Source organism: Macaca nemestrina, chromosome 9, assembly GCF_043159975.1.
Source record: "Macaca nemestrina isolate mMacNem1 chromosome 9, mMacNem.hap1, whole genome shotgun sequence".
Taxonomy (NCBI): Eukaryota; Metazoa; Chordata; class Mammalia; order Primates; family Cercopithecidae; genus Macaca; species Macaca nemestrina.
Window position 1 is genome coordinate 11,066,733 of NC_092133.1, and position 27,753 is coordinate 11,094,485.

The 27,753-nt window shown below is 48.9% G+C and overlaps 1 protein-coding gene across 1 annotated transcript in view; it reads right to left on the reverse strand.

Annotated features, from left to right (window-relative positions):
• Positions 1-27,753, reverse strand: part of LOC105471399 (deleted in malignant brain tumors 1) — a 93,823-nt gene that overhangs the window by 17,035 nt on the left and 49,035 nt on the right. Inside the window, exons 16-33 of the mRNA XM_071068709.1 lie at positions 26,794-26,823; positions 25,864-25,896; positions 24,860-25,183; positions 23,856-23,885; positions 22,926-22,958; positions 21,921-22,244; positions 20,935-20,964; positions 19,970-20,008; positions 18,869-19,192; positions 17,880-17,909; positions 16,918-16,956; positions 11,240-11,563; positions 7,299-7,325; positions 6,635-6,667; positions 2,612-2,765; positions 2,115-2,317; positions 1,309-1,629; positions 718-738 (exon numbers count right to left, since the gene is read on the reverse strand). Coding sequence (XP_070924810.1) covers positions 718-738; positions 1,309-1,629; positions 2,115-2,317; positions 2,612-2,765; positions 6,635-6,667; positions 7,299-7,325; positions 11,240-11,563; positions 16,918-16,956; positions 17,880-17,909; positions 18,869-19,192; positions 19,970-20,008; positions 20,935-20,964; positions 21,921-22,244; positions 22,926-22,958; positions 23,856-23,885; positions 24,860-25,183; positions 25,864-25,896; positions 26,794-26,823 — 2,319 coding nt within the window. The remainder of the gene's footprint in view (positions 1-717; positions 739-1,308; positions 1,630-2,114; positions 2,318-2,611; positions 2,766-6,634; positions 6,668-7,298; positions 7,326-11,239; positions 11,564-16,917; positions 16,957-17,879; positions 17,910-18,868; positions 19,193-19,969; positions 20,009-20,934; positions 20,965-21,920; positions 22,245-22,925; positions 22,959-23,855; positions 23,886-24,859; positions 25,184-25,863; positions 25,897-26,793; positions 26,824-27,753) is intronic.

Consider the following 27,753-nt stretch of genomic DNA (forward strand, 5'->3'; position numbering starts at 1 on the left):
GGAATGGGGAAAAAAGGGCAGTAATTAGAGGGCAGGCAAAGAGGTAGAAACAGGGTGTCCCAGGCAGAGGAACAGCAGGTGCAACTGCACCCAGGTGGAAGAGATTTGGGAACCTCCATGTGGATGGAGCAGGCAGCGGAGGGGGAGAGGGCACCAAGCATAGGGAGCCTGGCAGTCATGCTGTGCTGAGAAGGGGGTCACCACCAGAAGACCCTGAGGAATCACTTGAAGGGGCTGCACAGTGGAGAATGGATGAGAGGGGCAGGCCTGAAGCTGCTGCTGTGGGAGGCCAGACGAGATGACAAGGCAAGCAGGGATGGGAGGTGATATTGGAAAGGAAAGACCTGAGGTGCCAGAGCCATGCTGGGAACACTCAGAGCAGCTCAGGAGCAGGCAGAGAGGAGCTTAGCGATGCAGTGGGCCCCATTTGGCCAGCACTGGTCAGGGTCTAGTGTCTGCGAGGACAGGCAAATCTGACAGGTGGCAGGCCTCACCTCGGGACTGACTGGAGATCCTACTCTTAGGTGGGCCAAGCCACTGAAGCACAGAGACGGGCACACTGTCCTGGTGGCTGGCAGGGGAGGGGACAGGGGCTATAGAGGAGGGCACCACAGATAAACTCCTTGGAGAGTGAGCAACACGCCCTGCACAGTCTAGGCAGCAGCAATGGAGAGACCTGGAGACTAGGGAAGTGGAATGGAAATCGGGGGGACTTACCAGGTGTCGATAGTGGGTTTCCTGAAAAGGAATAGAAGAAAAGCATAGGTCACAGACATGTGACTTTGAGGAGGGGCCCGAATGAGGCAGAGATACACGTACATGGCTCATAACCTGACCCCCTTGTCGAGGACCCCCAGGTCCACCAAGCAATTGCTGTTGAGAAGCCTTCACAGCTTCCCCAGATGCTCCCTAAATCCCATCATACTTGTGGTCATCAGGATTACAGCTGAGGTCATAACACCCATCACTCTCTCCTTGACCATGATTGTTCTAAAATCATCCCAATTGTCACTGGCAGCAAGTACTATCATAGCCACCCCGACTCAACAGTCAAGGAAACTGAAGCATAAAGAAGTTGAATCATTGCTGGAGGTCCTTTAGTCAGATGAGTGTTCAGCATAATGGCCCTGGGTCCAGAAACTGGCCAAAGATAAAGCAGCCCCCTGCATGCTCTTCTGGAGTGCACAGGCCACGAGCACACATGACCAGCTCCTGCCTGGGACACAGACACCATCAGCCACTGGCCTTAAGCTCTCCCTTTATAGTAGGTTACAGGTGAAATGGGCCTTCCATGGCATTGGGCCATACCTGAGCAGATGACACCAGCATCTTCGTTGTGACGACAGTTGTGGGAGAACCAGCCTCGGTTCCGGCACTGCCAGAGAGTGGATTCCGTCCCTGAGCACTCTACGTCGTCCAGGGTGATGGGGCCAGAGCCAGCGCCAAAATAGGCGTTTCCAAGGGCTGAAACTGCACGTCCACACCCCAGCTGTCTGCAGACCACCTCAGCTTCGTGAATGGTCCAGGAGTCATCACAAACTGTCCCCCAGGTGCCACCATGGTAAATTTCAACACGCCCAGCACATAGACCGTAGGATGAGTTTAAATTGACCAACCTCAAGGTGGCATCTGAAAGACACATTAACTGGGAAATCATGGCCATTTCCCACAACAAATGTCCCACAACAAACCTCAAAGGCCAAGCATCCCACAGGCCTTTCCCCACCTCCACAGTCATCAAATAGAAATGTGGAAAAGCTGGAGTGGAGGTACTGGACCACTCCATGTAGAGCTGAAAGGGGCTCCAGACATCACCAAGCTCAGATCCCCTCACCTCCAGACAGAGAGGAGTGGCTCTGCAAGGAGAGTCGCTAGGTCCCCCGGAAAGTTGGTGGCAGACCCAAGGCCAGGTGTGACCCCCCAGTCTGCACCCTTTGCTGCCTTCCCAAGGGCCTGCCCCTCCTTGAGGCTCACATAGCCAGTGCTAAGAGAAGGAGAATGGGCAATGCATTGCTGAGGCCCTTCGTTGATTTCCTTGGGGAACCATGATGCCCCCAAAGAGGCAGCTGGGTAAATCCACCAAGCCTTGTAGACATGGTCTAGTGTGCACTTACCGCTTGGGAAAGAGTTATACCAAGCCAAAAAGCCGGTGTTTTGGAAACTGATGTCACTTCGAAAGTGAATGGTCATTCGGTTGTAAGAAGATGTAAATATTTGCCTGGTATCATTACAGATTTTCCCCAGCAGGTGACTGCTATTTAATGATCCATCAAAGATTTCAACATAATCAAAACTGCAGTTATAGTGTGCCTCCAGCCTGTATGGAGAAAATGTATTCAAGTCAACATCGAAATTCCTATTGGCCCTCCATTTTTTAAATAGTTTGGACTTTACGAGTGATGCCATTGAATACAGGTTTTTCTTCTAGCTCTTCCTCAATTAAGCCAAAGGACATCAGTATTCCCTGATGCTTTATGATAAGAACCAAAGCAACCAAAAGCTTGTCCACAGCACACGACAGTGAAAAGCATCCCAGCCCAGGACACAGTCTAAACCACTGGGTGTGCTGCAGAGGGACTCACCCCTCACCAGATGACCAGGCATTACTTACTGCAGATTACTGAAGCCCAGGTTTATGCGATAACCAGAATTCACTTCTATTTCCCAAACACACTTAGCATTGTTGGGGTAGTATGCAGGGTAGGATGGGCTGGAGAATGTCCCACTGGCACTGAATAAGAAACCACCACAATTTGAAGAGGGTCCTAGAGAGGAGAGAGGGGACATCTCCATTGTACCAGGTCTTCAGGTATTTTGTGACAAGCAATCATCCGTGTAAGTATCATCCAGTTTCATCTTCTGCACTATAACATGACTTAACTTTAACATGACTTAACTTTCCCTGTAAACAAGTCCCCTTCTCTGGGGCCTGGTTCGAGGTGGCCCAACATTAGGAGCTTTGTCTGCTTTCCCTGTTGGGCCTGGACAGCAATCCTCTGGGAGGAGGTGACCTAAGCTTCAGAGGGAGCATGTGTCACCTCTAGCAAAAATGCCAAGAAAGCAACAAAGTGACTGCTATCATTGTTCAATCTGCTACAGACAGGGACGTGGGATAGTCCCGGCTGAGCACAGCACCGACCCGTGGAGAGCACTCCATAATACGGGGTGCTCCCTAGCGTCTTCCATGAGCACAGGACTCTATCAATTCACAAGTAGCACAACGTTGGGTTAGGAGCAGCGTTTCTGCAACAAGAAGCCTGGGTTTGCATCTTGGCTCTGCCTCTATCAGCTCCATGATCCGGAGCCAGTTACTTAACCTCTCTGCCTCAGTTTCCTCATCAGAAAAATGAGAGTGGTAATGGCGTCTGCCTCATCAGACTCTTATGGGTATTAAATAAGATATGTATATATGAACATTTACACATAAACATGAGATATGTTTCTATGCCTATATAAACTCTTAGAGAGTGCCAGGCACATAAGCACCCAGCAATATTAGCTATTGCTATTTATCAGAAAGGGATAAATACTAGACAGTCAAACATTTTGTGGGTGGTTTATAGTAATAAAAATTTTTTTAAATGTGCACACTCAGTGATATAAATTAAAACGTTTTCTTTTTTTTTCTTTTTCATAACTCTTTGTTTAGTTTTTCTAAGGAGACAAGTCCATGGTTTTTAGCATACTCAGAGCTCTGAAATCACCACAGTTTTAGATTATTTTCATTACCCTAAAAAGAAACCTTGTTTAGGAGTGATTAGCAATCACTCCCCATTTCTTCTCAACACCCTCCATTCCTGGCAACCACTGATCTACTTTTCTGTCTCTATAGATTTGACTATTCTGGACATTTCATATAAAACAAATTGTACAATATGGTAGTCTTTTTTGACTTACTTCTCAACGTGTTTTCAAAGTTCATCATGTTGTAGCATAAATCAGTATTAAATTCTTTTTTTTTTTTTTTTTTTTTTTTGAGACGGAGTTTCACTCTTGTAGCCCAGGCTGGAGTGCAATGGCACGATCTCAGCTCACTGCAACCTCTGCTTCCCAGATTCAAGCAATTCTCCTGCCCCAGCCTCCCAAGTAGCTGGGATTACAGCTGCCCACCATCACGCCCAGCTAATTTTTGTATTTTTAGTAGAGACAGGGTTTCACCATGTCGGCCAGGCTGGTCTCGAAGTCCTGACCTCAGCCAATCCACCCATCTCAGCCTCCCAAAGTGCTGGGATTACAGGTGTGAGCCACCGCATCCGGCCACTATTAAATTCATTTTTATTGCCAAATAATACTCCACTGCATGGACGTATCATATTTGTTTCTTGATTCACCATGAGGAACATTTGCATTGCATTCACATTTGGCTACTACGAATGAAGCTGTCCTGAACATTGACATACAAGTTTCTGTGTGGAAGTATGTTTTCATGCCTCCTGGGTATATGCCTAGGAGTTCAAGTGGTGGGTCATATGGTCACTCCAGGTCTAACCTTTTGGGGAGCCACCAAACTGCTTCTCAAAGTGGCTGTACCATTTCACATTCCCTGAAGCCATGCATAAGGTTTCCAATTTCTCCACATCCTCATCAACACTTGCTATGATCTGGCTTTTTGACTAAGACCCACCTACTGGGTGTTTAATTTGCATGTCCTTTACGGCTAATGACATTGAGCATCTTTCCAATGCCTTCTCTGCCATCTGTGAATCTTCTGTAGAGAAATATCTTTTAGGTCTTTTGCTCATTGTTCAGTTGGGTTATTTGACTTTTTATCATTGACTACAAGAGTCACTTATATATCCTAGGTACAAGTCCCTTACGAGATAGAAATGTGTTCTCCCATTTGGTGGGAATACAGTGTTTCTTGAAGATCGTGTGGCCTGCCCACCCATTCTATTTCTACACTGGGAAATAATTAAGGATAAAGTCAAACTTTCAGAGGCAAGGATACGAATTACATATTTCTAAACATTAAATAGAAATGGTTATAAAATATGCTATTATATGTAGTCACTTAATATTATAAAATATAATTGGAAACAATGTTTTTGTCCCACAATTAGTAACTGTTTAACTAAATGATGGTATATCTATACAGTGGAAAATTGTGTAGTCATTAAACCTTCTTCTATACAAATAATTTCAATGCTATAAAAATGCTAATTTTAAGGTCATGAAAAAAGTATTATATGCACTTAAATGAAAATGATGGGTTATACAATGGGATATAAAGCATGCCATACTCTGTGTGTGTGTGTGTGTGTGTGTGTATAGTGTATGGAACGTATGCCAAAATGTCAACAGTAATTATGTATGTATTCATTAATTTATCCATTCATTCATTTATTCTTTCAATAAATAGTTCTTGAAAGGCAGACACAATGCTGCATAATAAGGATACATTATGGAAAAGGCAGACATGGCCCCTGCCTCCAGGAAATGCAGTTTGGCAGAAAAGATAAACATGATCTTTTGCAAATATGTTTCCAATTAGCTAACTCTCAAGATTAAAATCTTTCCACAGCCTCCCTACCTTTAGGATAAAGATAGAAGTCTTAACCTCCCCACAAGGCCCTGAATGATCTGGCCTCACCCAACAGATTTCCTGCAGTCCCTCCTTGCCCCCACCCCATCCTCCTTCAAAGAGCCAAGCTCCTTCCCAGCTTAGGGCCTTCAAAGCATTCCTTCTAGTTAGAAGACACTTCAGCAAATGAACCTGCTCCTCTATTAACTCCCAGCTTAAATGTCACTTCCATAAGGAACTTCCCCTAACCCCCCAGTCAAGGAAGATCTCTACTAATACTTCCTCTTTGCACACTGAACTTTTCCTTGGAAACACTTGTCACAACTGTAATTTTCTAGTTGGTTGTGTATTAAATAATACTGTGAGCTCTGAGGAAGAAGATCACTTTGACTGTTACATCATTCCATAATTTTACAACAATTCTTGATGGTAGTTGGACCATACACACAGCAAGATCTTAAAATACCTAACACAGTAAAAGTTAGTATGTATGGAGTACATTCTATGTACCAGGCACTATGTTGATGTTGACTTTAGTCCAGTACACCCATTTACATCCTAAAGGAAAAATTAGTGAGGTATGCAAAAAAATTGTCTATAAAAATATTCTTCATCACAAAATCATTTACAGTAATGAAGAAATACAAACAAATATCTAGTATGAGGATTTGTCAAATAATTCATGGCGTATCTCTATAGTAGAATACAATACAGGCACTTAAAATAATAGTGAGAAAAGATTTAATAACACAGAAAAGTAGTCCTACTATTTTTTAAAAGCAATGAAAATCTATTGAAACATATCCATATAGTGAAATAAAAATGACGTGGAAAAGCATAATTTGTAGTAAAATTATCCATTTACTATTTGTCTCCCTTCTTCTTCCCAAAGCTTTGGAGATACCCCCCAAAATAAAAGCCTTTAAGTCGATTATTTTAAGAATACTTATCTCATTGATTCAAATGAAGAGGTGAAGGGTGTAGTGGGACAGGCCAGGGCTATGTGCAGATTGAGGAAGGCTGGGGTGGGGGCAGAGCATTCACTCATGGATAGCCAAGCTTGAGGATAAGAAATGCATGACCTATGATTCAGGTGGAAAATGTGATACTTACTTGTAGTGATTGTAGTTGTTGGATGCCACCAATCTAGAAAAAAAAAAAATGAAGCTGTTTAGGAATTTACTAGATAATTTTTCCATTCCATAGTCATTTGTATGACTGACAAAGTTAAATCCTTTTCCTTAGTATAGGACTTCTCAGAGCCTTGACCATTCCAGTTTACACTGTTCATGGCCAGTAAGGTCTAGAGTATGTAGCACCTCCCAACATATTTGGCCCAGGATATTTTCACTGTGGCACAAAAACATGTTGGGGATGGCTCCCTCAAAGTGAAAGAATTCTTCATTTGACAAATACATGCAGAAGTCTCGCTTGGCTATGTTTCTAAAATGAAGGTCCCAATTTTCCATGGGTTAATTTAGACAGTTATTTTCATCTGAAATAATGGGAGGACCAAAGCCTCCTTCCACAGCAGCATCTCTGCCAGCACTTAGCACTATCAGCAGGCAATAGCAGGAGGCCACAGGGGTCCTCTGCAGTGCAGCCAGACATGAGAGTGATGGCAGTGGGAACTCAGCTCATCACCCTAACAAAGGTCTGAGCCCTCAGAGAGAAATTACCCCTCAGGGGGAACTTACCCTACTCCTCCTACTTCTGGAAACAAGAGAGAGTGGAATTTCCAAGAGAATATTGCTAGGCTGGGGTGGAGCAGACTCACCTGACACAGTAGAATTTATTTGGGTGGCTGCAAGGAAAAGAAGAAAACGTGAGTCAGTCCCAGTGCCCAGGATGATGAGCGAGATAAATGTTGAGTGTCTGTCCCACCTTGTCACTTAGAAATGCTCCCCAAGAGTCATCCAGGAGAGTGGAACAGTAGACATAAACAACATTAAGGGTTAGTCTCAAAAAAAGGTGTTTGAAGAATTCACTCTTACAGCTGAAAGTTGACTGAACCCTTGTTTGCTATAGGAACCTATGTAAGGAAGAAGCTAGTGCCTACCCATAAAAGTCAAAGACATCGACAACATTTGCTGATGTTCTTGCCCTGTTGAGGTATCAGAGAAACTGGCCATCTAGAAGAGAAGCTCAGGCTGGGAGGAGGTTAGTGCAAAGAGAAGCCTTGTCATGGAGAAAACCATGCACTAAAATAGAGGCCCAAGTCTTGGAGGCCCATCTGAACAGATGACAGTGGCTTCACTATGCTGACAGCTGTGGGAGAGCCAGTCATTGTGGGGGCAGCTCCACAGGTAGGACTCGTTCCCTGAGCAGCGCACATCATCCAGGACAATGGGTCCTGAGCCCTGACCAAACTGGGCATTTCCAGGGGCTGACATGGCCCAGCCACAGCCCAGCTGCCTGCAGACCACATTGGCATCATTGGTGTCCCAGCTGTCATCACACATGGTGCCCCAGGAGCCTTGGTATAGGACCTCCACTCCTGACACCTGTCACCTCCATTCACCAGCCTCAGGGCCACACCAGAATTGGATTCTAGAAGAGACAGGAAAATTCACTCTCTCCTGTATCTGCTAAAGGGAGAGGATCTGAGGTCAGAGTGAAGTTCTGAATTCTTCCAGAAGGCCAAGGTTTCTGGGTCTCCAGTCAATGTTCTCCAGCAGCATAGACATTGACGGAAGCCTGTTCTTCAACATGTTATCCTTAAGGGCTGTCTTCTAGAACCTTTGGGCACGGACTGAGCTGTGCATGTTCTCCAATGGAGTTATCTCAGTGCCCAGAAATTCAAGTGCTGAGCCAGGCCTTCAGATTCAGAGGTTAAAGTGCAGGAGCCATCAGCCTGGATCTGCAGGGACCACTGGGCTCAAGCGCCCCTGCAGCAGGATGCAACCAAGACCAGCTCCCACTTGCCTGGCAAAGTGCAGCCCTAGGACCTGGTTCTTGGGAGATTCCACCTCTCCACCTCTGGCTGACTCACTCTGCTCACAGGGACCACCCCATCAGGCCTGAGGCTTGTTCCTGAGTCACTTTCAAACCCACAGCTTGCCTTCAATCTGAAACAAAACCTGGACCCACTGAATACCATGAGCTACAGGGACAGTGGGCAGAAGTGACTATGATAACACTTAGTTGTGCATACCTAGAGGTGCCTATGCCTGAGAGTGGAGGAAAAATGGCAGAGTTAGGCCTCCATGAAGGAATGTCACATGCTAGACACAACACTGGGCCAGGCATCCTGATCCCTCTGTGTAACTGAACCCTGTCCGGTGAGCTCAGGAGCTGGGCTAAGATACTGATATTAGTCTAGTTCTTCTGGTCTTCAGCTTAGTATCTATAAAACGAAGCCACTCTTCTCCCAAGAATATATACAAAGGGCCCACCAACACATGAAAAGATGCTCAGCATCATTAGTCATCAGGGAAATGCAAATCAAAACACCATGAAATACCACCTTACACCCACTAGGATGGCCATGATGAAAAAGACATCATAACAAGTGTTGGTGAGGATATGGAGGAATCAGAATTCTCAGGCATTGCTGGGGGGAAAGCAAATTGGTGCAGCAGCTATGGCAACTGTTCGGTGTTTCCACAATAAATTAAACATAATTACCCTATTACCCAGAAATCCCACTCCTAGATATATATCTCCCAAAATTGGAAACACAAGTGCAAACAAAAAAATCATACACTAATGTTCATAGCAGCCTTATTCACAACAGCCAAAAGATGGAAGCAATCCAAATGTCCATAAGCTGATAAATGGATAGACAAAAGATGGCATGGCCATACAATGGAATATTAGTTGGCAATTAAAAGTAATGAAGTTCTGACACATGCTAAAACATGAATGAACCTTGGAAACATTATGTTAAGTGAATGAAGCCAGACAGAAAAGGCTATGATTCCATTCACAGAAAATGATCAGGGTTCTTAGTAAAATCTGTATACAGAGACAGAAAGCAGATTAGTGGTTGCCAGGAGCTGAGGGAAAGAGGAATGGATTATGAATGGTTAAGGGGTAAGAGCTTTCAGTTGGGGATAATGAAAAAGTCCTGGAACTAGATAGAGATGATGGTAACGAACATGGACAACAGCCAGGGAGAGGGAAGGTTCCATCTTGGGATAGAGGGGTAACGTCAGCCAACAAAGAGCAGAGAGTATCAAAGGAAAGGAAGGGTCCAACTAAGGGACTGCTGACTCTGTCTCAAACATCCTGCCTGTTTTTTATGCTAATAGAAACAGTCATTCCTATTTTAAAAAGTAGCATCCTACAAGGTTCAAGTACAGCCTAGTGCCCCCATCCTTCCCATCGCCCCAAGGGAACACAAAGATGGGTATAGAACTCTGGCTGAGCCATCAGAGCTAATAGAGATGGTTTGGAAGAAAGCACCTGTTGACAAGCAGGTCAATCAGAGTCCTCCCAGGCCTTGTCAGCCAGAGGTACTGGGACAGCCTGACTCCTTCTCCTGGTGGGATATAGACTTGGGGCTGCCCTCTGCTGTCTTTCAGCCATATGCAAAAAGCAAGTTGATAGTGAAGCCCACACAGATAAAAGGGTAAATGTAAGCAAAGCATAGGGAAAAAAGACTTAGAACTTCTGGAACCAGCTGTACCTGAAGCTCCAGATCCACCACTAAACATTCTGGATACCTGAGCCAATGAATTCCTTCCTAGCTAAAGAGAGTTTGAGTTCAGTTCCTGCCATGTGCAAACAAAAGCATCCCTAATAATAAATCCTCTTTAAAGATCAATTGACAACTGGTAAATAAGGGAACCTTCCACATCGAATGAGGTAAGGAGTGGCCAGAGGCTTCAAGCAAGACCCAGGAGTTTCACCCAGACCTGCTGAATGCCAGTGCTTTGGCTGGACTCGAAGATGCTCCTTAGAAAAGGTCCAAGCAGATTCTGCCCACCATTTCCAGCTCCAAGGCAATTAACTCTGTGTCTGGATGTGATGTCCAAGTTGAACCAAAACCAACCCTTTCCCTTGAAGGTTTTAGTAATTCACCAAGTCAGCAAGTCTCAGGATACCACTCCAGCAAAAATCTCCTGTGTGATCTTCCATCCCAAACCACAGGTAATAACAAGGGTTTGCCTGGCGATCTCATGGGGGCTGCCCTCCCAACACCAGGCTTGCTAGACAGACAATGCACTTCAGTTCTTTGGAAGGAGTTGAAACTGACCAAGAACCAGGTCACACATGCACAGCTACACATTTACACTGCTAGCCCATATGCCTCCAATCCAAATGCTCCTTACTGGGGCCTTAAGTGAGAATTCCCTACCCCAAAATGTGTCCTTTCCTTACCATGAGCCTCTCCCAAGGAGAGGATCCCTCCTCCGCCCCGCTGTCTGTGCAGTGGCTACCATACCCTCACCCACTGTTACTCAGCAGGGGAGAAATGGAACCCTGGGGAGCCAGCAGTTTTCTCTTCTGCCTCTTCCTTGCACTGCCTTAGGATGGGGATAAAGTCTGGATTGTTGTGTGAGTTTGGCCCTCTCTCCTAAGTGACCATAGGAACACCAGGCAGTGAATTCATATGGATTCTTAGCAGAGAGCTAACAAGTCTTCAGAAACATAGGAAACACAGAAGAAGCTTCGAGTGAGGAGATCAGAATGCAATTACGACTTTCCTCTGGAGCAAACTCCACCCCAAGAGAGGGAGCCCACTCTTGGGTCTGGAAAGTCTTGGAGACCCACCTGAGCAGATGACACCAGCGTCTTCATGATGGCCACAGTTGTGGGAGAGCCAGCCTCTGTGGGGACAGTTCCACAGGTAGGACTCCTGTCCTGAGCAGCGCACATCATCCAGAACTATGGGTCCTGAGCCCTGGCCAAACCGGGCATTTCCTGGGGCTGATGTGGCCCAGCCACAGCCCAGCTGCCTGCAGACCACATTGGCATCATTGGTGTCCCAGTAGTCGTCACACACGGTGCCCCAGGAGCCTCGGTATAGGACCTCCACTCGGCCCTGACACCTGTCACCTCCATTCACTAGCCTCAGGGCCAAACTGGATTCAGATCCTACAGGGGAACACAAGAACCCTTCATCCATACTGATTATGAGGTCAAGGATTTAAGGAATGTTCTACACTCAGGGCAGTTCCTCATGGCCAAAGTCACGTAGGCAGGTAATCACCTTCGAATATGAATACAAACAGAGGTTCAGCTTCATCATAGTGGAAGAAGCAGTGAGGTCCTACTCTGCCCAACTCTATGAAAGCTCAAATAATTGGGAAAGCACCTGTGACTCCACTGGAGGTGACAGGAATGGATGCCTCACTCCTCATTCTGAGCTCCATTCTCACACAGGATGAAGCTGCACAGCTCCAGATGGGAGGATGAGACCTGCCTCATGTTCAGGAGTTTGGTGGCACCCACAGGGTCCTCTCTGGCTTCTACCAAAATGCCAGGAATGGCAGGACTTTGGCCAGACGGCGGCGGGGACAGGCACTTTCCCCACTGTTTTCACATCTGCAGCCTGGGGCCTGAGGTCCAGGAACAAGGTCCCAGTAGGATTAGGGAACCCTCCAGGGCTTCTCCTGACAACCTGGATGAGGATCTTTCCTGACTACATAAAACAGAATCCCGGGGGAGACAGGTCACTAGCACCCTCCAACCTCCAACATCAGACCCAGGACTAGGTTCCAGGGAGTCCACCATTCTCCCCAGGCAACTTGCAGAAACATGAAAAACAGAGCCACCCACTTGAGCCTCATTCTATCATTTTCAAAAGAAACATTTGTCCAGAGGTAGAGAGTGAGCCTCTGGGAGGAGTGAGAGGATGATTTACCTATTGGCAACGTCAGTAAGTTGGTGGTGAGCCAAGTATCTGTAAATTGCAACAAAGAGAAAACACAAAATTAGACTTGAAGATGAAAAGTTACCAAAAAAAAAAAAAAAAAAAAAAGTCTCTGGATCAGGCAAGCATCATGAAAACTATTCAATTTCTGGTTCCTGCCACTTGCTCCAAGTGCTGCCCAAGTCTTCAGCTCAGTGAGCTCAGCCAGGAACAAAAGCCTTGCTGGAGACCAGTCTCCTCCCTCCTACCTCTGAAGTGTGAGATGTCCTTCTCTCGGCTACAAAGGGTTAGCCTGCCCCATCCAGTGACACATGGACTGATGGGCACATCTGACACCATTGCTGAGACTCTGACAGTTGGAGCTAAAATGTTAGGCAACCAAGGAGCCGTCCAAACGGGTATCAAGTTTCTTGGTAAGTGGAGGCATCAGAAATATTTATTATCCCTCTCCCTGCCCAAGCATGGCCTCTGCCTTTTCTAGATGCAGATGTGGCCCTGCAAAATCTGGGCTGTTTGAAGGAGAGAGGGATGGAGGTACCAGGCCTGCACTGACATTGCTTGCCCATGGCAGAAGTCATGTTTAAGGCTCAAACTGACATTGCCTTCCCAGGTGACTTTGGCAATCACTCTCAATTCTCAGAAATGTTGTATCAGCTCTGAATATGAAGGAGCCAAAACTCATTAAACACGAGGCCACTTCCTGAACCTCTAAGGGTTTTCCATTGTACACTATAAGACTGCTTCATGAAAGCTGAGATAAACTGAACAGAAAACAGAAGCCTCCTGAACCCTAGGTCTGTTGAAGCACTGTGCTGGGGTCTCAGTTACAGAGTGGTGGGGGTGAAAATAACATGCCCCACAGTATCTGCACAGAGAAGCAGGAGAGCTCTGTGGAGTGGGGAAGAGGTAACTGGGCAGAAAGAGAAGGGACATCCCGAGGAAGGATGCTGGGGACTCACCTGGCCTGGGCGTTGACTGGGACTGAGCAGCTGTGAGAAAGAGAAGGTCCGATCAGATGCACTATACAGAAAATGGCAAAACCGCAACAAAGGTAGAAGGAACTGGGCAAGCCTGACACTCAGTCCATCCTAGTCCCTGTCACAGAGGGAGAGGCATTGCCGAGGACATCCCCACAGAGATGCACCATATAAGGGGTCTGGGCAGATCCCAGCCACTATTGTCAGCTCCGAGGTGAGTAACTGTGTCTGCCCAGGGTGACCAGATTGACCCTAAACCAACCCTTTCCCTTGCATGTTTTGGCAGTTCCTGAGACAGCAAGGCTGAGGAGGCCACTCCAGCCCAAATGCCTTGTGTGATCTTCCAGACCCGACCACAGGCAATAATAAGCCATGCCTGGCTGGCTTCATGGGAGCTGCCCTCCGCACACCGGACCTGGGGCACAGGCAGTGCTCTGCAGCGTTCTGGGAGGACCTGAGGTCAAGGACTCCAACCCCATGTGACACGGGCCTGACACAAACAGACATGCATTTGCACTCCTAACCCTTGAGCCGCTATTTCCAGACGTCCTCACCGGATCTCAGCTGAGAACGCATTTCCAGACAAGCATCTTTAGTTCAGAGCTCCTTGCAGTCAGAGAATCCCTCCCTGCCCCTGCTGCCTGTGCTGTGTCCACGATACCCTCACCCAGCGCTACTCAGCCTGGGAGAAATGGAGCCCTGGGGAGCCAGCACGTTTCTCTTCTTCCTCTTCCTTGCACTACCTCAGGAAGGGGATAAAGTCTGGGTGGTTGTCTCAGTTTGGAGCCCTGGCCTAAGTGACCAGGTACTGTAGCAAAATTCATACAGATTCTTAGCAGAGAGCTAACAAGACTACAGAAATACAGAAAACAGAGAAGCTTTGAGTGAGGAGATCACAATGTAATTAGGATTTTCTTCAGGGGCAAACTTCAACCTAAGAGAGGCAGCCCAATGTCTTGAAGGCCCACCTGAGCAAATGACACCAGCGTCTTCATGATGGCCACAGTTGTGGGAGAGCCAGCCTCTGTGGGGACAGTTCCACAGGTAGGACTCCTGTCCTGAGCAGTGCACGTCATCCAGGACAATGGGTCCTGAGCCCTGGCCAAACCGGGCATTTCCTGGGGCTGACGTGGCCCAGCCACAGCCCAGCTGCCTGCAGACCACATTGGCATCATTGGTGTCCCAGTAGTCATCACATACGGTGCCCCAGGAGCCTCGGTATAGGACCTCCACTCGGCCCTGACACCTGTCACCTCCATTCACCAGCCTCAGGGCCAAACTGGATTCAGATCCTACAGGGCAACAGAAGAACCCTTCATCCATACTGATTATGAGTTCAAGGATTTAAGGATTTAAGGAATGTTCTACACTCAGGCAGTTTCTCATGGCCAAAGTCACGTGGGCAGGTAATCACCTTGGAATATGAATACAAACAGAGGTTCAGCTTCATCATAGTGGAAGAAACAGTGAGGTCCTACTCTACCCAAGTCTATGGAAGCTCAAATAATTGGGAAAGCACCTGCGACTCCACTGGAAGTGACAGGAATGGAGGCCTCACTCCTCATTCTGAGCTCCATTCTCACACAGGATGAAGCCCCACAGCTCCAGATAGGAGGCCGAGACCTGCCTCATGTTCAGGAGTTTGGTGGCACCCACAGGGTCCTCTCTGGCTCCTAACAAAGTGCCAGAAATGGCAGGACTTTGGCCAGACGGCGGCGGGGACAGGCACTTTCCCCACTCTTCTCAGGTCTGCAGCCTGTGGCCTGAGGGCCAGGAACAAGGTCCCAGTAGGATTAGGGAGCCCTCCAGGGCTTGTTCTGAGCACCTGGATGAGGATCTTTCATGACTACATAAAACAGAATCCCGGGGGAGACAGGTCACTAGCACCCTCCAGCCTCCAACATCAGACCGAGAACTAGGTTCCCAGGGAGTCCACCTTTCTCCCGAGGCCATTCGCAGAAACATGAAAAACCGAGGCTCCCACCTTGAGCCTCATTCTATCATTTTCAAAAGAAACATTTGTCCAGAGGTAGAGAGTGAGCCTCTGGGAGGAGTGAGAGGATGATTTACCTATTGGCAGTGTCAGTAAGTTGGTGGTCAGCCAAGTATCTGTAAATTGCAACAAAGAGAAAGGACAAAATTAGACTTGAAGATGAAAAGCTACAAAAAAAAAAAAAAAGTCTCTGGATCAGGCAAGCATCATGAAAACTATTCAATTTCTGGTTCCTGCCACTTGCTCCAAGTGCTGCCCAAGTCTTCAGCTCAGTGAGCTCAGCCAGGAACAAAAGCCTTGCTGGAGACCAGTCTCATCCCTCCTACCTCTGAAGTGTGAGATGTCCTTCTCTCGGCTACAAAGGGTTAGCCTGCCCCATCCAGTGACACATGGACTGATGGGCACATCTGACACCATTGCTGAGACTCTGACAGTTGGAGCTAAAATGTTAGGCAACCAAGGAGCCGTCCAAACGAGTATCAAGTTTCTTGGTAAGTGGAGGCATCAGAAATATTATTATCCCTCTCCTTGCCCAAGCATGGCCTCTGCCTTTTCTAGATGCAGATGTGGCCCTGCAAAATCTGGGCTGTTTGAAGGAGTGAGGGATGGAGGTATCAGGCCTGCACTGACATTGCTTGCCCATGGCAGAAGTCATGTTTAAGGCTCGAACTGACATTGTCTTCCCAGGTGACTTTGGCAATCACTCTCAATTCTCAGAAAGGTTATATCAGTTCTGAATATGAAGGAGCCAAAACTCATTAAACATGAAGCCAGTTCCTGAACCTGTAACGGTTGTCCATTGTACAGGGCCAAACTGGATTCAGATCCTACAGGGCAACAGAAGAACCCTTCATCCATACTGATTATGAGGTCAAGGATTTAAGGATTTAAGGAATGTTCTACACTCAGGGCAGTTCCTCATGGCCAAAGTCACGTGGGCAGGTAATCACCTTGGAATATGAATACAAACAGAGGTTCAGCTTCATCATAGTGGAAGTAACAGTGAGGTCCTACTCTACCCAAGTCTATGGAAGCTCAAATAATTGGGAAAGCACCTGTGACTCCACTGGAAGTGACAGGAATGGAGGCCTCACTCCTCATTCTGAGCTCCATTCTCACACAGGATGAAGCCCCACAGCTCCAGATAGGAGGCCGAGACCTGCCTCATGTTCAGGAGTTTGGTGGCACCCACAGGGTCCTCTCTGGCTTCTAACAAAGTGCCAGGAATGGCAGGACTTTGGCCAGACGGTGGCGGGGACAGGCACTTTCCCCACTCTTCTCAGGTCTGCAGCCTGTGGCCTGAGGGCCAGGAACAAGGTCCCAGTAGGATTAGGGAGCCCGCCAGGGCTTGTTCTGAGCACCTGGATGAGGATCTTTCATGACTACATAAAACAGAATCCCGGGGGAGACAGGTCACTAGCACCCTCCAGCCCCCAACAGCAGACCCAGAACTAGGTTCCCAGGGAGTCCACCTTTCTCCGCAGGCCATTCGCAGAAACATGAAAAACAGAGGTTCCCACCTTGAGCCTCATTCTATCATTTTCAAAAGAAACATTTGTCCAGAGGTAGAGAGTGAGCCTCTGGGAGGAGTGAGAGGATGATTTACCTATTGGCAACGTCAGTAAGTTGGTGGTCAGCCAAGTATCTGTAAATTGCAACAAAGAAAGAACAAAATTAGACTTGAAGGTGAAAAGCTACAAACAAACAAACAAACAAAAAGTCTCTGGATCAGGCAAGCATCATGAAAACTATTCAATTTCTGGTTCCTGCCACTTGCTCCAAGTGCTGCCCAAGTCTTCAGCTCAGTGAGCTCAGCCAGGAACAAAAGCCTTGCTGGAGACCAGTCTCCTCCCTCCTACCTCTGAAGTGTGAGATGTCCTTCTCTCGGCTACAAAGGGTTAGCCTGCCCCATCCCGTGACACATGGACTGATGGGCACATCTGACACCATTGCTGAGACTCTGACAGTTGGAGCTAAAATGTTAGGAAACCAAGGAGCCGTCCAAACGAGTATCAAGTTTCTTGGTAAGTGGAGGCATCAGAAATATTTATTATCCCTCTCCCTGCCCAAGCATGGCCTCTGCCTTTTCTGGATGCAGATGTGGCCCTGCAAAATCTGGGCTGTTTGAAGGAGTGAGGGATGAGGTATCAGGCCTGCACTGACATTGCTTGCCCATGGCGGAAGTCATGTTTAAGGCTCAAACTGACATTGCCTTCCTAGGTGACTTTGGCAATCACTCTCAATTCTCAGAAATGTTGTATCAGCTCTGAATATGAAGGAGCCAAAACTCATTAAACACGAGGCCACTTCCTGAACCTCTAAGGGTTTTCCATTGTACACTATAAGACTGCTTCATGAAAGCTGAGATAAATGAACAGAAAACAGAAGCCTCCTGAACCCTAGGTCTGTTGAAGCACTGTGCTGGGGTCTCAGTTACAGAGTGGTGGGGGTGAAAATAACATGCCCCACAGTATCTGCACAGAGAAGCAGGAGAGCTCTGTGGAGTGGGGAAGAGGTAACTGGGCAGAAAGAGAAGGGACATCCCGAGGAAGGATGCTGGGGACTCACCTGGCCTGGGCGTTGACTGGGACTGAGCAGCTGTGAGAAAGAGAAGGTCCGATCAGATGCACTATACAGAAAATGGCAAAACCGCAACAAAGGTAGAAGGAACTGGGCAAGCCTGACACTCAGTCCATCCTAGTCCCTGTCACAGAGGGAGAGGCATTGCCGAGGACATCCCCACAGAGATGCACCATATAAGGGGTCTGGGCAGATCCCAGCCACTATTGTCAGCTCCGAGGTGAGTAACTGTGTCTGCCCAGGGTGACCAGATTGACCCTAAACCAACCCTTTCCCTTGCATGTTTTGGCAGTTCCTGAGACAGCAAGGCTGAGGAGGCCACTCCAGCCCAAATGCCTTGTGTGATCTTCCAGACCCGACCACAGGCAATAATAAGCCATGCCTGGCTGGCTTCATGGGAGCTGCCCTCCCCACACCGGACCTGGGGCACAGGCAGTGCTCTGCAGCCTTCTGGGAGGACCTGAGGTCAAGGACTCCAACCCCATGTGACACGGGCCTGACACAAACAGACATGCATTAGCACTCCTAACCCTTGAGCCGCTATTTCCAGACGTCCTCACCGGATCTCAGCTGAGAACCCATTTCCAGACAAGCATCTTTAGTTCAGAGTTCCTTGCAGTCAGAGAATCCCTCCCTGCCCCTGCTGTCTGTGCTGTGTCCACGATACCCTCACCCAGCACTACTCAGCCTGGGAGAAATGGAGCCCTGGGGAGCCAGCACGTTTCTCTTCTTCCTCTTTCTTGCACTACCTCAGGAAGGGGATAAAGTCTGGGTGGTTGTCTCAGTTTGGAGCCCTGGCCTAAGTGACCAGGTACTGTAGCAAAATTCATACAGATTCTTAGCAGAGAGCTAACAAGACTACAGAAATACAGAAAACAGAGAAGAAGCTTTGAGTGAGGAGATCACAATGTAATTAGGATTTTCTTCAGGGGCAAACTTCAACCTAAGAGAGGCAGCCCAATATCTTGAAGGCCCACCTGAGCAAATGACACCAGCGTCTTCATGATGGCCACAGTTGTGGGAGAGCCAGCCTCTGTGGGGACAGTTCCACAGGTAGGACTCCTGTCCTGAGCAGCGCACGTCATCCAGGACAATGGGTCCTGAGCCCTGGCCAAACCGGGCATTTCCTGGGGCTGACGTGGCCCAGCCACAGCCCAGCTGCCTGCAGACCACATTGGCATCATTGGTGTCCCAGTAGTCATCACATACGGTGCCCCAGGAGCCTCGGTATAGGACCTCCACTCGGCCCTGACACCTGTCACCTCCATTCACCAGCCTCAGGGCCAAACTGGATTCAGATCCTACAGGGCAACAGAAGAACCCTTCATCCATACTGATTATGAGTTCAAGGTTAAGGATTTAAGGAATGTTCTACACTCAGGGCAGTTTCTCATGGCCAAAGTCACGTGGGCAGGTAATCACCTTGGAATATGAAGACAAACAGAGGTTCAGCTTCATCATAGTGGAAGAAACAGTGAGGTCCTACTCTACCCAAGTCTATGGAAGCTCAAATAATTGGGAAAGCACCTGCGACTCCACTGGAAGTGACAGGAATGGAGGCCTCACTCCTCATTCTGAGCTCCATTCTCACACAGGATGAAGCCCCACAGCTCCAGATAGGAGGCCGAGACCTGCCTCATGTTCAGGAGTTTGGTGGCACCCACAGGGTCCTCTCTGGCTTCTAACAAAGTGCCAGAAATGGCAGGACTTTGGCCAGACGGCAGCGGGGACAGGCACTTTCCCCACTCTTCTCAGGTCTGCAGCCTGTGGCCTGAGGGCCAGGAACAAGGTCCCAGTAGGATTAGGGAGCCCGCCAGGGCTTGTTCTGAGCACCTGGATGAGGATCTTTCATGACTACATAAAACAGAATCCCAGGGGAGACAGGTCACTAGCACCCTCCAGCCCCCAACAGCAGACCCAGAACTAGGTTCCCAGGGAGTCCACCTTTCTCCCCAGGCCATTCGCAGCAACATGAAAAACAGAGGCTCCCACCTTGAGCCTCATTCTATCATTTTCAAAAGAAGCATTTGTCCAGAGGTAGAGAGTGAGCCTCTGGGAGGAGTGAGAGGATGATTTACCTATTGGCAACGTCAGTAAGTTGGTGGTCAGCCAAGTATCTGTAAATTGCAACAAAGAGAAAGGACAAAATTAGACTTGAAGATGAAAAGCTACAAAAAAAAAAAAAAAAAAAGTCTCTGGATCAGGCAAGCATCATGAAAACTATTCAATTTCTGGTTCCTGCCACTTGCTCCAAGTGCTGCCCAAGTCTTCAGCTCAGTGAGCTCAGCCAGGAACAAAAGCCTTGCTGGAGACCAGTCTCATCCCTCCTACCTCTGAAGTGTGAGATGTCCTTCTCTCGGCTACAAAGGGTTAGCCTGCCCCATCCAGTGACACATGGACTGATGGGCACATCTGACACCATTTGCTGAGACTCTGACAGTTGGAGCTAAAATGTTAGGCAACCAAGGAGCCGTCCAAACGAGTATCAAGTTTCTTGGTAAGTGGAGGCATCAGAAATATTTATTATCCCTCTCCCTGCCCAAGCATGGCCTCTGCCTTTTCTGGATGCAGATGTGGCCCTGCAAAATCTGGGCTGTTTGAAGGAGTGAGGGATGGAGGTATCAGGCCTGCACTGACATTGCTTGCCCATGGCGGAAGTCATGTTTAAGGCTCAAACTGACATTGTCTTCCCAGGTGACTTTGTCAATCACTCTCAATTCTCAGAAATGTTGTATCAGCTCTGAATATGAAGGAGCCAAAACTCATTAAACACGAGGCCACTTCCTGAACCTCTAAGGGTTGTCCATTGTACAGTATGAAACTGCTTCATGAAAGCTGAGAGAAATTGAACAGAAAACAGAAGCCTCCTGAACTCTAGGTCTGTTGAAGCACTGTGCTGGGGTCTCAGTTACAGAGTGGTGGGGGTGAAAATAACATGCCCCACAGTATCTGCACAGAGAAGCAGGAGAGCTCTGTGGAGTGGGGAAGAGGTAACTGGGCAGAAAGAGAAGGGACATCCCGAGGAAGGATGCTGGGGACTCACCTGGCCTGGGCGTTGACTGGGACTGAGCAGCTGTGAGAAAGAGAAGGTCCGATCAGATGCACTATACAGAAAATGGCAAAACCGCAACAAAGGTAGAAGGAACTGGGCAAGCCTGACACTCAGTCCATCCTAGTCCCTGTCACAGAGGGAGAGGCATTGCCGAGGACATCCCCACAGAGATGCACCATATAAGGGGTCTGGGCAGATCCCAGCCACTATTGTCAGCTCCGAGGTGAGTAACTGTGTCTGCCCAGGGTGACCAGATTGACCCTAAACCAACCCTTTCCCTTGCATGTTTTGGCAGTTCCTGAGACAGCAAGGCTGAGGAGGCCACTCCAGCCCAAATGCCTTGTGTGATCTTCCAGACCCGACCACAGGCAATAATAAGCCATGCCTGGCTGGCTTCATGGGAGCTGCCCTCCGCACACCGGACCTGGGGCACAGGCAGTGCTCTGCAGCGTTCTGGGAGGACCTGAGGTCAAGGACTCCAACCCCATGTGACCCGGGCCTGACACAAACAGACATGCATTTGCACTCCTAACCCTTGAGCCACTATTTCCAGACGTCCTCACCGGATCTCAGCTGAGAACCCATTTCCAGACAAGCATCTTTAGTTCAGAGTTCCTTGCAGTCAGAGAATCCCTCCCTGCCCCTGCTGCCTGTGCTGTGTCCACGATACCCTCACCCAGCGCTACTCAGCCTGGGAGAAATGGAGCCCTGGGGAGCCAGCACGTTTCTCTTCTTCCTCTTTCTTGCACTACCTCAGGAAGGGGATAAAGTCTGGGTGGTTGTCTCAGTTTGGAGCCCTGGCCTAAGTGACCAGGTACTGTAGCAAAATTCATACAGATTCTTAGCAGAGAGCTAACAAGACTACAGAAATACAGAAAACAGAGAAGCTTTGAGTGAGGAGATCACAATGTAATTAGGATTTTCTTCCCGAGCAAACTGGAACTTAAGAGTGGGAGCCCAAGGTCTTGAAGGCCCACCCGAGCAAATGACACCAGCGTCTTCATGATGGCCACAGTTGTGGGAGAGCCAGCCTCTGTGGGGACAGTTCCATAGGTAGGACTCGTGCCCTGAGCAGCGCATGTCATCCAGGACAATGGGTCCTGAGCCCTGGCCAAACCGGGCATTTCCTGGGGCTGATGTGGCCCAGCCACAGCCCAGCTGCCTGCAGACCACATTGGCATCATTGGTGTCCCAGTAGTCATCACACACGGTGCCCCAGGAGCCTTGGTATAGGACCTCCACTCGGCCCTGACACCTGTCACCTCCATTCACCAGCCTCAGGGCCAAACTGGATTCAGATCCTACAGGGGAACACAAGAACCCTCATCCATCCCTATCAGGGATTGTATATTACTGCTACCAGACGTTCAGCTTTATCACAGGGGAAGGAGAGGTGATATACTATGCTGCCCGGGTTTATGGAGGTTCAGAGTTTGGGGAATCATCTTTGACCCCAGTGGAGGTGACAGGAATGGTATCCCCACTCCCTACTCTGGGCACACACAGGATGGAGCTCCACAGCTCCAGAGGGCAGGCCCATGCTGGCCCCATGTTCAAGAGTTTGGTGGCACCCATGCTGTCCTCTCTGGTTTCTGGCAAATTGCCAGGGATAGCGGGGCCACGGCCAGAAAGCTGCACGGATAGAAATTTTCACGCACTTTTGCAGGTCTGCAGTGCATGGTCAGAAGGCCAGGAATGAGGTCCCTACAGGATTAGGGAGCCCTCCAGTGCTTGTCCTGAGCACCTGGATGAGGATCATTCCCGAACACTTGGAACAGGGTCCCATGAGAGACAGATCACCAGCAGCCTCCAGCCTCCAACATCAGACCCAGGACTGGCTCACCAGAGACTCCACCTTCCTCCCACGCAACCCACAGGGACATGAAAGAGAGGGGCCCACCTTGAGCCGCATCCTATCAGTTTGAAACACAAAATTTGTCCAGAGATAGTGAGCCCTACGGAGGGGTGAGAGGATTATTTACCTGCTGTTGACGCAGGTGAGGTCAGCCAAGTGTCTGTAAATTGCAACAAAGAAAAAAGACAGAATTAGACTTGAAGGGAAAAGGCCCAGAACAAAAGGTTCCGTGGGAGGGGGAATCAAACTGGAAACAATTCCACTTCCTGTTCCTGCCACTTGCTTCCCATGTGTCTGCCCAGGTCTCCTCTGCTGTGAACTCATCCAGGGGCAAAGGTCCTGCTGGAGACCAGACTGAGCCCTCCATTTCTCTAATCCTGAGGTATCTTTCTATGTGTTAGGGGATGCTCCCCACCATGCCATCCCACATCTGCTGATGCATGGACTGACTAGGATATCAGACGCCATTGCTGAGGCTCGGACACTGGAAGCTAAAATGTTAGGGGAACCAGGGGCTTCCCAGGGGACAATCAGGAATCAGGTTTCTGGCTAAGCAGAGACACCACAAACCTTTATTATCCCTTTCCCTGCCCCAGCACAAACTCTGCCTATTTTGGGTACAAATGCGGCCCATCATAATCTTGGAATTTTTCCAGCAGCGATGGATGGGGGTATTGAGCCTGCCCTGACAATGCCTTGAACAGTTCAGAAGGTGACACCCTCAATTTTCAGAAACTCTACGTGAGTCCTGAATATAAAAGGACCAAAGCTGATTAAACACAGGCCAATTCCTGAAGCTGTAAGGGCTGTCCACTGGGACAGTTTGAAACTGTTTCATTAAGCTGAGAGGGGTTGAAAAGAAGACAGAAGCCTCCTGAATCTGACGTGTGTTTAAAAAGCGTTGTGCTGGGGTCTCAGTTACATAGCCGGTGTTGGGGGTAGAAATAATATGCTCCACAGTATCCACAGACAGAAACAGGAGAGCTCTGTGGAGTGGGGAAGGGGTGATTGGGCAGAAAGAGAAGGGACGTTTTGAGGAAGGACACTGGAAACTTACCTGGACCGGGTGTCGACTGGGACTGGGAAACTGTGAGAAAGAGAAGAGAAGGTCAGATCAGGCACGTTACACAGAAGTCTGCAAAACTGGAACGAGGAGGGAAAGAAATGGGCAAGTGTGACACTCAGTCCATCCTAGTTCCGATCACACAGGCAGGGACATTGCCATGCCATCCCCACAGAGATGCACCGTGTAAAGGGTCGAGGCAGATCCTGTCCACTATTGCCAGCTCTGAGGTGATTAACTTTGTGTCTGCCCAGGGTAACCAGGATGACCCCAAACCCACCCTCTCCCTTGCACGTCTTAGGCATTTCTGAGTCAACAAGGCTGAGGAAGCCACTCCAGCCAAAATCCCTTGTGTGATCTTCCAGCCCGGACCAGAGGCAATAACAAGGCCATGCCTGGCCGGCCTCATGTGGGCTGCCCTCCCCACACCAGACCTGGGGCACAGGCAATGCTCAGCAGCGTTCTAAGAGGAGCTGAGGTCAAGAACTCCAACCCCACACAACCCAGGCCTGACATGAAGAGACACACATTTACATTCCTAACCCTTGAGCCTCTATTTGCAGACGTCCTCAATGGGTCTCAGCTGAGAACCCACTTCCAGACAAGCATTTTTAGTTCAAAGTTCCTCGCAGCGAGAGGATTCCGCCCCTGCCTTGCTGTCTGTCCTGCGTCCATGATACCCTCACCCAGTGCTACTCAGCAGGGGAGAAATGGAACCCTGGGGAGCCAGCACTTTTCTCTTCTGCCTCCTCCTTGCACTGCCTCAACAAAGGGAGAAAGTCTGGGTTGTTTGAGTTTGGTCCCCTGTCCTAAGTGACCACAGGAACAACAGGCCCTATAGTGAAATTCATACAGATTCTTAGCAGAGAGCTAACAAGACTGCATAAATACGGGAAACATAGAAGAAGCTTTGAGTGAGGAGATCACAATGTAATTAGGATTTTCTTCCCGAGCAAACTGGAACTTAAGAGTGGGAGCCCAAGGTCTTGAAGGCCCACCGGAGCAAATGACACCAGCGTCTTCATGATGGCCACAGTTGTGGGAGAGCCAGCCTCTGTGGGGACAGTTCCACAGGTAGGACTCGTGCCCTGAGCAGCGCATGTCATCCAGGACAATGGGTCCTGAGCCCTGGCCAAACTGGGCATTTCCTGGGGCTGATGTGGCCCAGCCACAGCCCAGCTGCCTGCAGACCACATTGGCATCATTGGTGTCCCAGTAGTCATCACACACGGTGCCCCAGGAGCCTTGGTATAGGACCTCCACTCGGCCCTGACACCTGTCACCTCCATTCACCAGCCTCAGGGCCAAACTGGATTCAGATCCTACAGGGGAACACAAGAACCCTCATCCATCCCTATCAGGGATTGTATATTACTGCTACCAGACGTTCAGCTTTATCACAGGGGAAGGAGAGGGGATGTACTATGCTGCCCGGGTTTATGGAGGCTCAGTTTTGGGGAATCATCTGTGACCCCAGTGGAGGTGACAGGAATGGTATCCCCACTCCCTACTCTGGGCACACACAGGATGGAGCTCCACAGCTCCAGAGGGCAGGCCCATGCTGGCCCCATGTTCAAGAGTTTGGTGGCACCCATGCTGTCCTCTCTGGTTTCTGGCAAATTGCCAGGGATAGCGGGGCCATGGCCAGAGAGCTGCACGGATAGAAATTTTCACGCACTTTTGCAGGTCTGCAGTGCATGGTCAGAAGGCCAGGAATGAGGTCCCTACACTATTAGGGAGCCCTCCAGTGCTTGTCCTGAGCACCTGGATGAGGATCATTCCCGAACACTTGGAACAGGGTCCCATGAGAGACAGATCACCAGCAGCCTCCAGCCTCCAACATCAGACCCAGGACTGGCTCACCAGAGACTCCACCTTCCTCCCACGCAACCCACAGGGACATGAAAGAGAGGGGCCCACCTTGAGCCGCATCCTATCAGTTTGAAACACAAAATATGTCCAGAGATAGTGAGCCCTACGGAGGGGTGAGAGGATTATTTACCTGCTGTTGACGCAGGTGAGGTCAGCCAAGTGTCTGTAAATTGCAACAAAGAAAAAAGACAGAATTAGACTTGAAGGGAAAAGGCCCAGAACAAAAGGTTCCGTGGGAGGGGGAATCAAACTGGAAACAATTCCACTTCCTGTTCCTGCCACTTGCTTCCCATGTGTCTGCCCAGGTCTCCTCTGCTGTGAACTCATCCAGGGGCAAAGGTCCTGCTGGAGACCAGACTGAGCCCTCCATTTCTCTAATCCTGAGGTATCTTTCTATGTGTTAGGGGATGCTCCCCACCATGCCATCCCACATCTGCTGATGCATGGACTGACTAGGATATCAGACGCCATTGCTGAGGCTCGGACACTGGAAGCTAAAATGTTAGGGGAACCAGGGGCTTCCCAGGGGACAATCAGGAATCAGGTTTCTGGCTAAGCAGAGACACCACAAACTTTTATTATCCCTTTCCCTGCCCAAGCACAAACTCTGCATCTTCTGGATACAAATGTGGCCCATCATAATCTTGGAATTTTTCCAGCAGCGATGGATGGGGGTATTGAGCCTGCCCTGACGATGCCTTGAACAGTTCAGAAGATGACACCCTCAATTTTCAGAATCTATATGTGAGTCCTGAATATAAAAGGACCAAAGCTGATTAAACATGGGCCAGTTCCTGAAGCTGTAAGGGCTGTCCACTGGGACAGTTTGAAACTGTTTCATTAAGCTGAGAGGGGTTGAAAAGAAGACAGAAGCCTCCTGAATCCGACGTGTGTTTAAAAAGCGTTGTGCTGGGGTCTCAGTTACATAGCCGGTGTTGGGGGTAGAAATAATATGCTCCACAGTATCCACAGACAGAAACAGGAGAGCTCTGTGGAGTGGGGAAGGGGTGATTGGGCAGAAAGAGAAGGGACGTTTTGAGGAAGGACACTGGAAACTTACCTGGACCAGGTGTCGACTGGGACTGGGAAACTGTGAGAAAGAGAAGAGAAGGTCAGATCAGGCATGTTACACAGAAGTCTGCAAAACTGGAACGAGGAGGGAAAGAAATGGGCAAGTGTGACACTCAGTCCATCCTAGTTCCGATCACACAGGCAGGGACATTGCCATGCCATCCCCACAGAGATGCACCATGTAAAGGGTCGAGGCAGATCCTGTCCACTATTGCCAGCTCTGAGGTGATTAACTTTGTGTCTGCCCAGGGTAACCAGGATGACCCCAAACCCACCCTCTCCCTTGCATGTCTTAGGCGTTTCTGAGTCAACAAGGCTGAGGAAGCCACTCCAGCCAAAATCCCTTGTGTGATCTTCCAGCCCGGACCAGAGGCAATAACAAGGCCATGCCTGGCCGGCCTCATGTGGGCTGCCCTCCCCACACCAGACCTGGGGCACAGGCAATGCTCAGCAGCGTTCTAAGAGGAGCTGAGGTCAAGAACTCCAACCCCACACAACCCAGGCCTGACATGAAGAGACACACATTTACATTCCTAACCCTTGAGCCTCTATTTGCAGACGTCCTCAATGGGTCTCAGCTGAGAACCCACTTCCAGACAAGCATTTTTATTTCAGAATTCCTCGCAGCGAGAGGAATCCTCCCCTGCCTTGCTGTCTGTCCTGCGTCCATGATACCCTCACCCAGTGCTACTCAGCAGGGGAGAAAGGGGGCCCTGGGGAGCCAGCACTTTTCTCTTCTGCCTCTTCCTTGCACTGCCTCAACAAAGGGAGAAAGTCTGGGTTGTTTGAGTTTGGTCCCCTGTCCTAAGTGACCACAGGAACACCAGGCCCTATAGCGAAATTCATACAGATTCTTAGCAGAGAGCTAACAAGACTGCATAAATACGGGAAACATAGAAGAAGCTTTGAGTGAGGAGATCACAATGTAATTAGGATTTTCTTCCTAAGC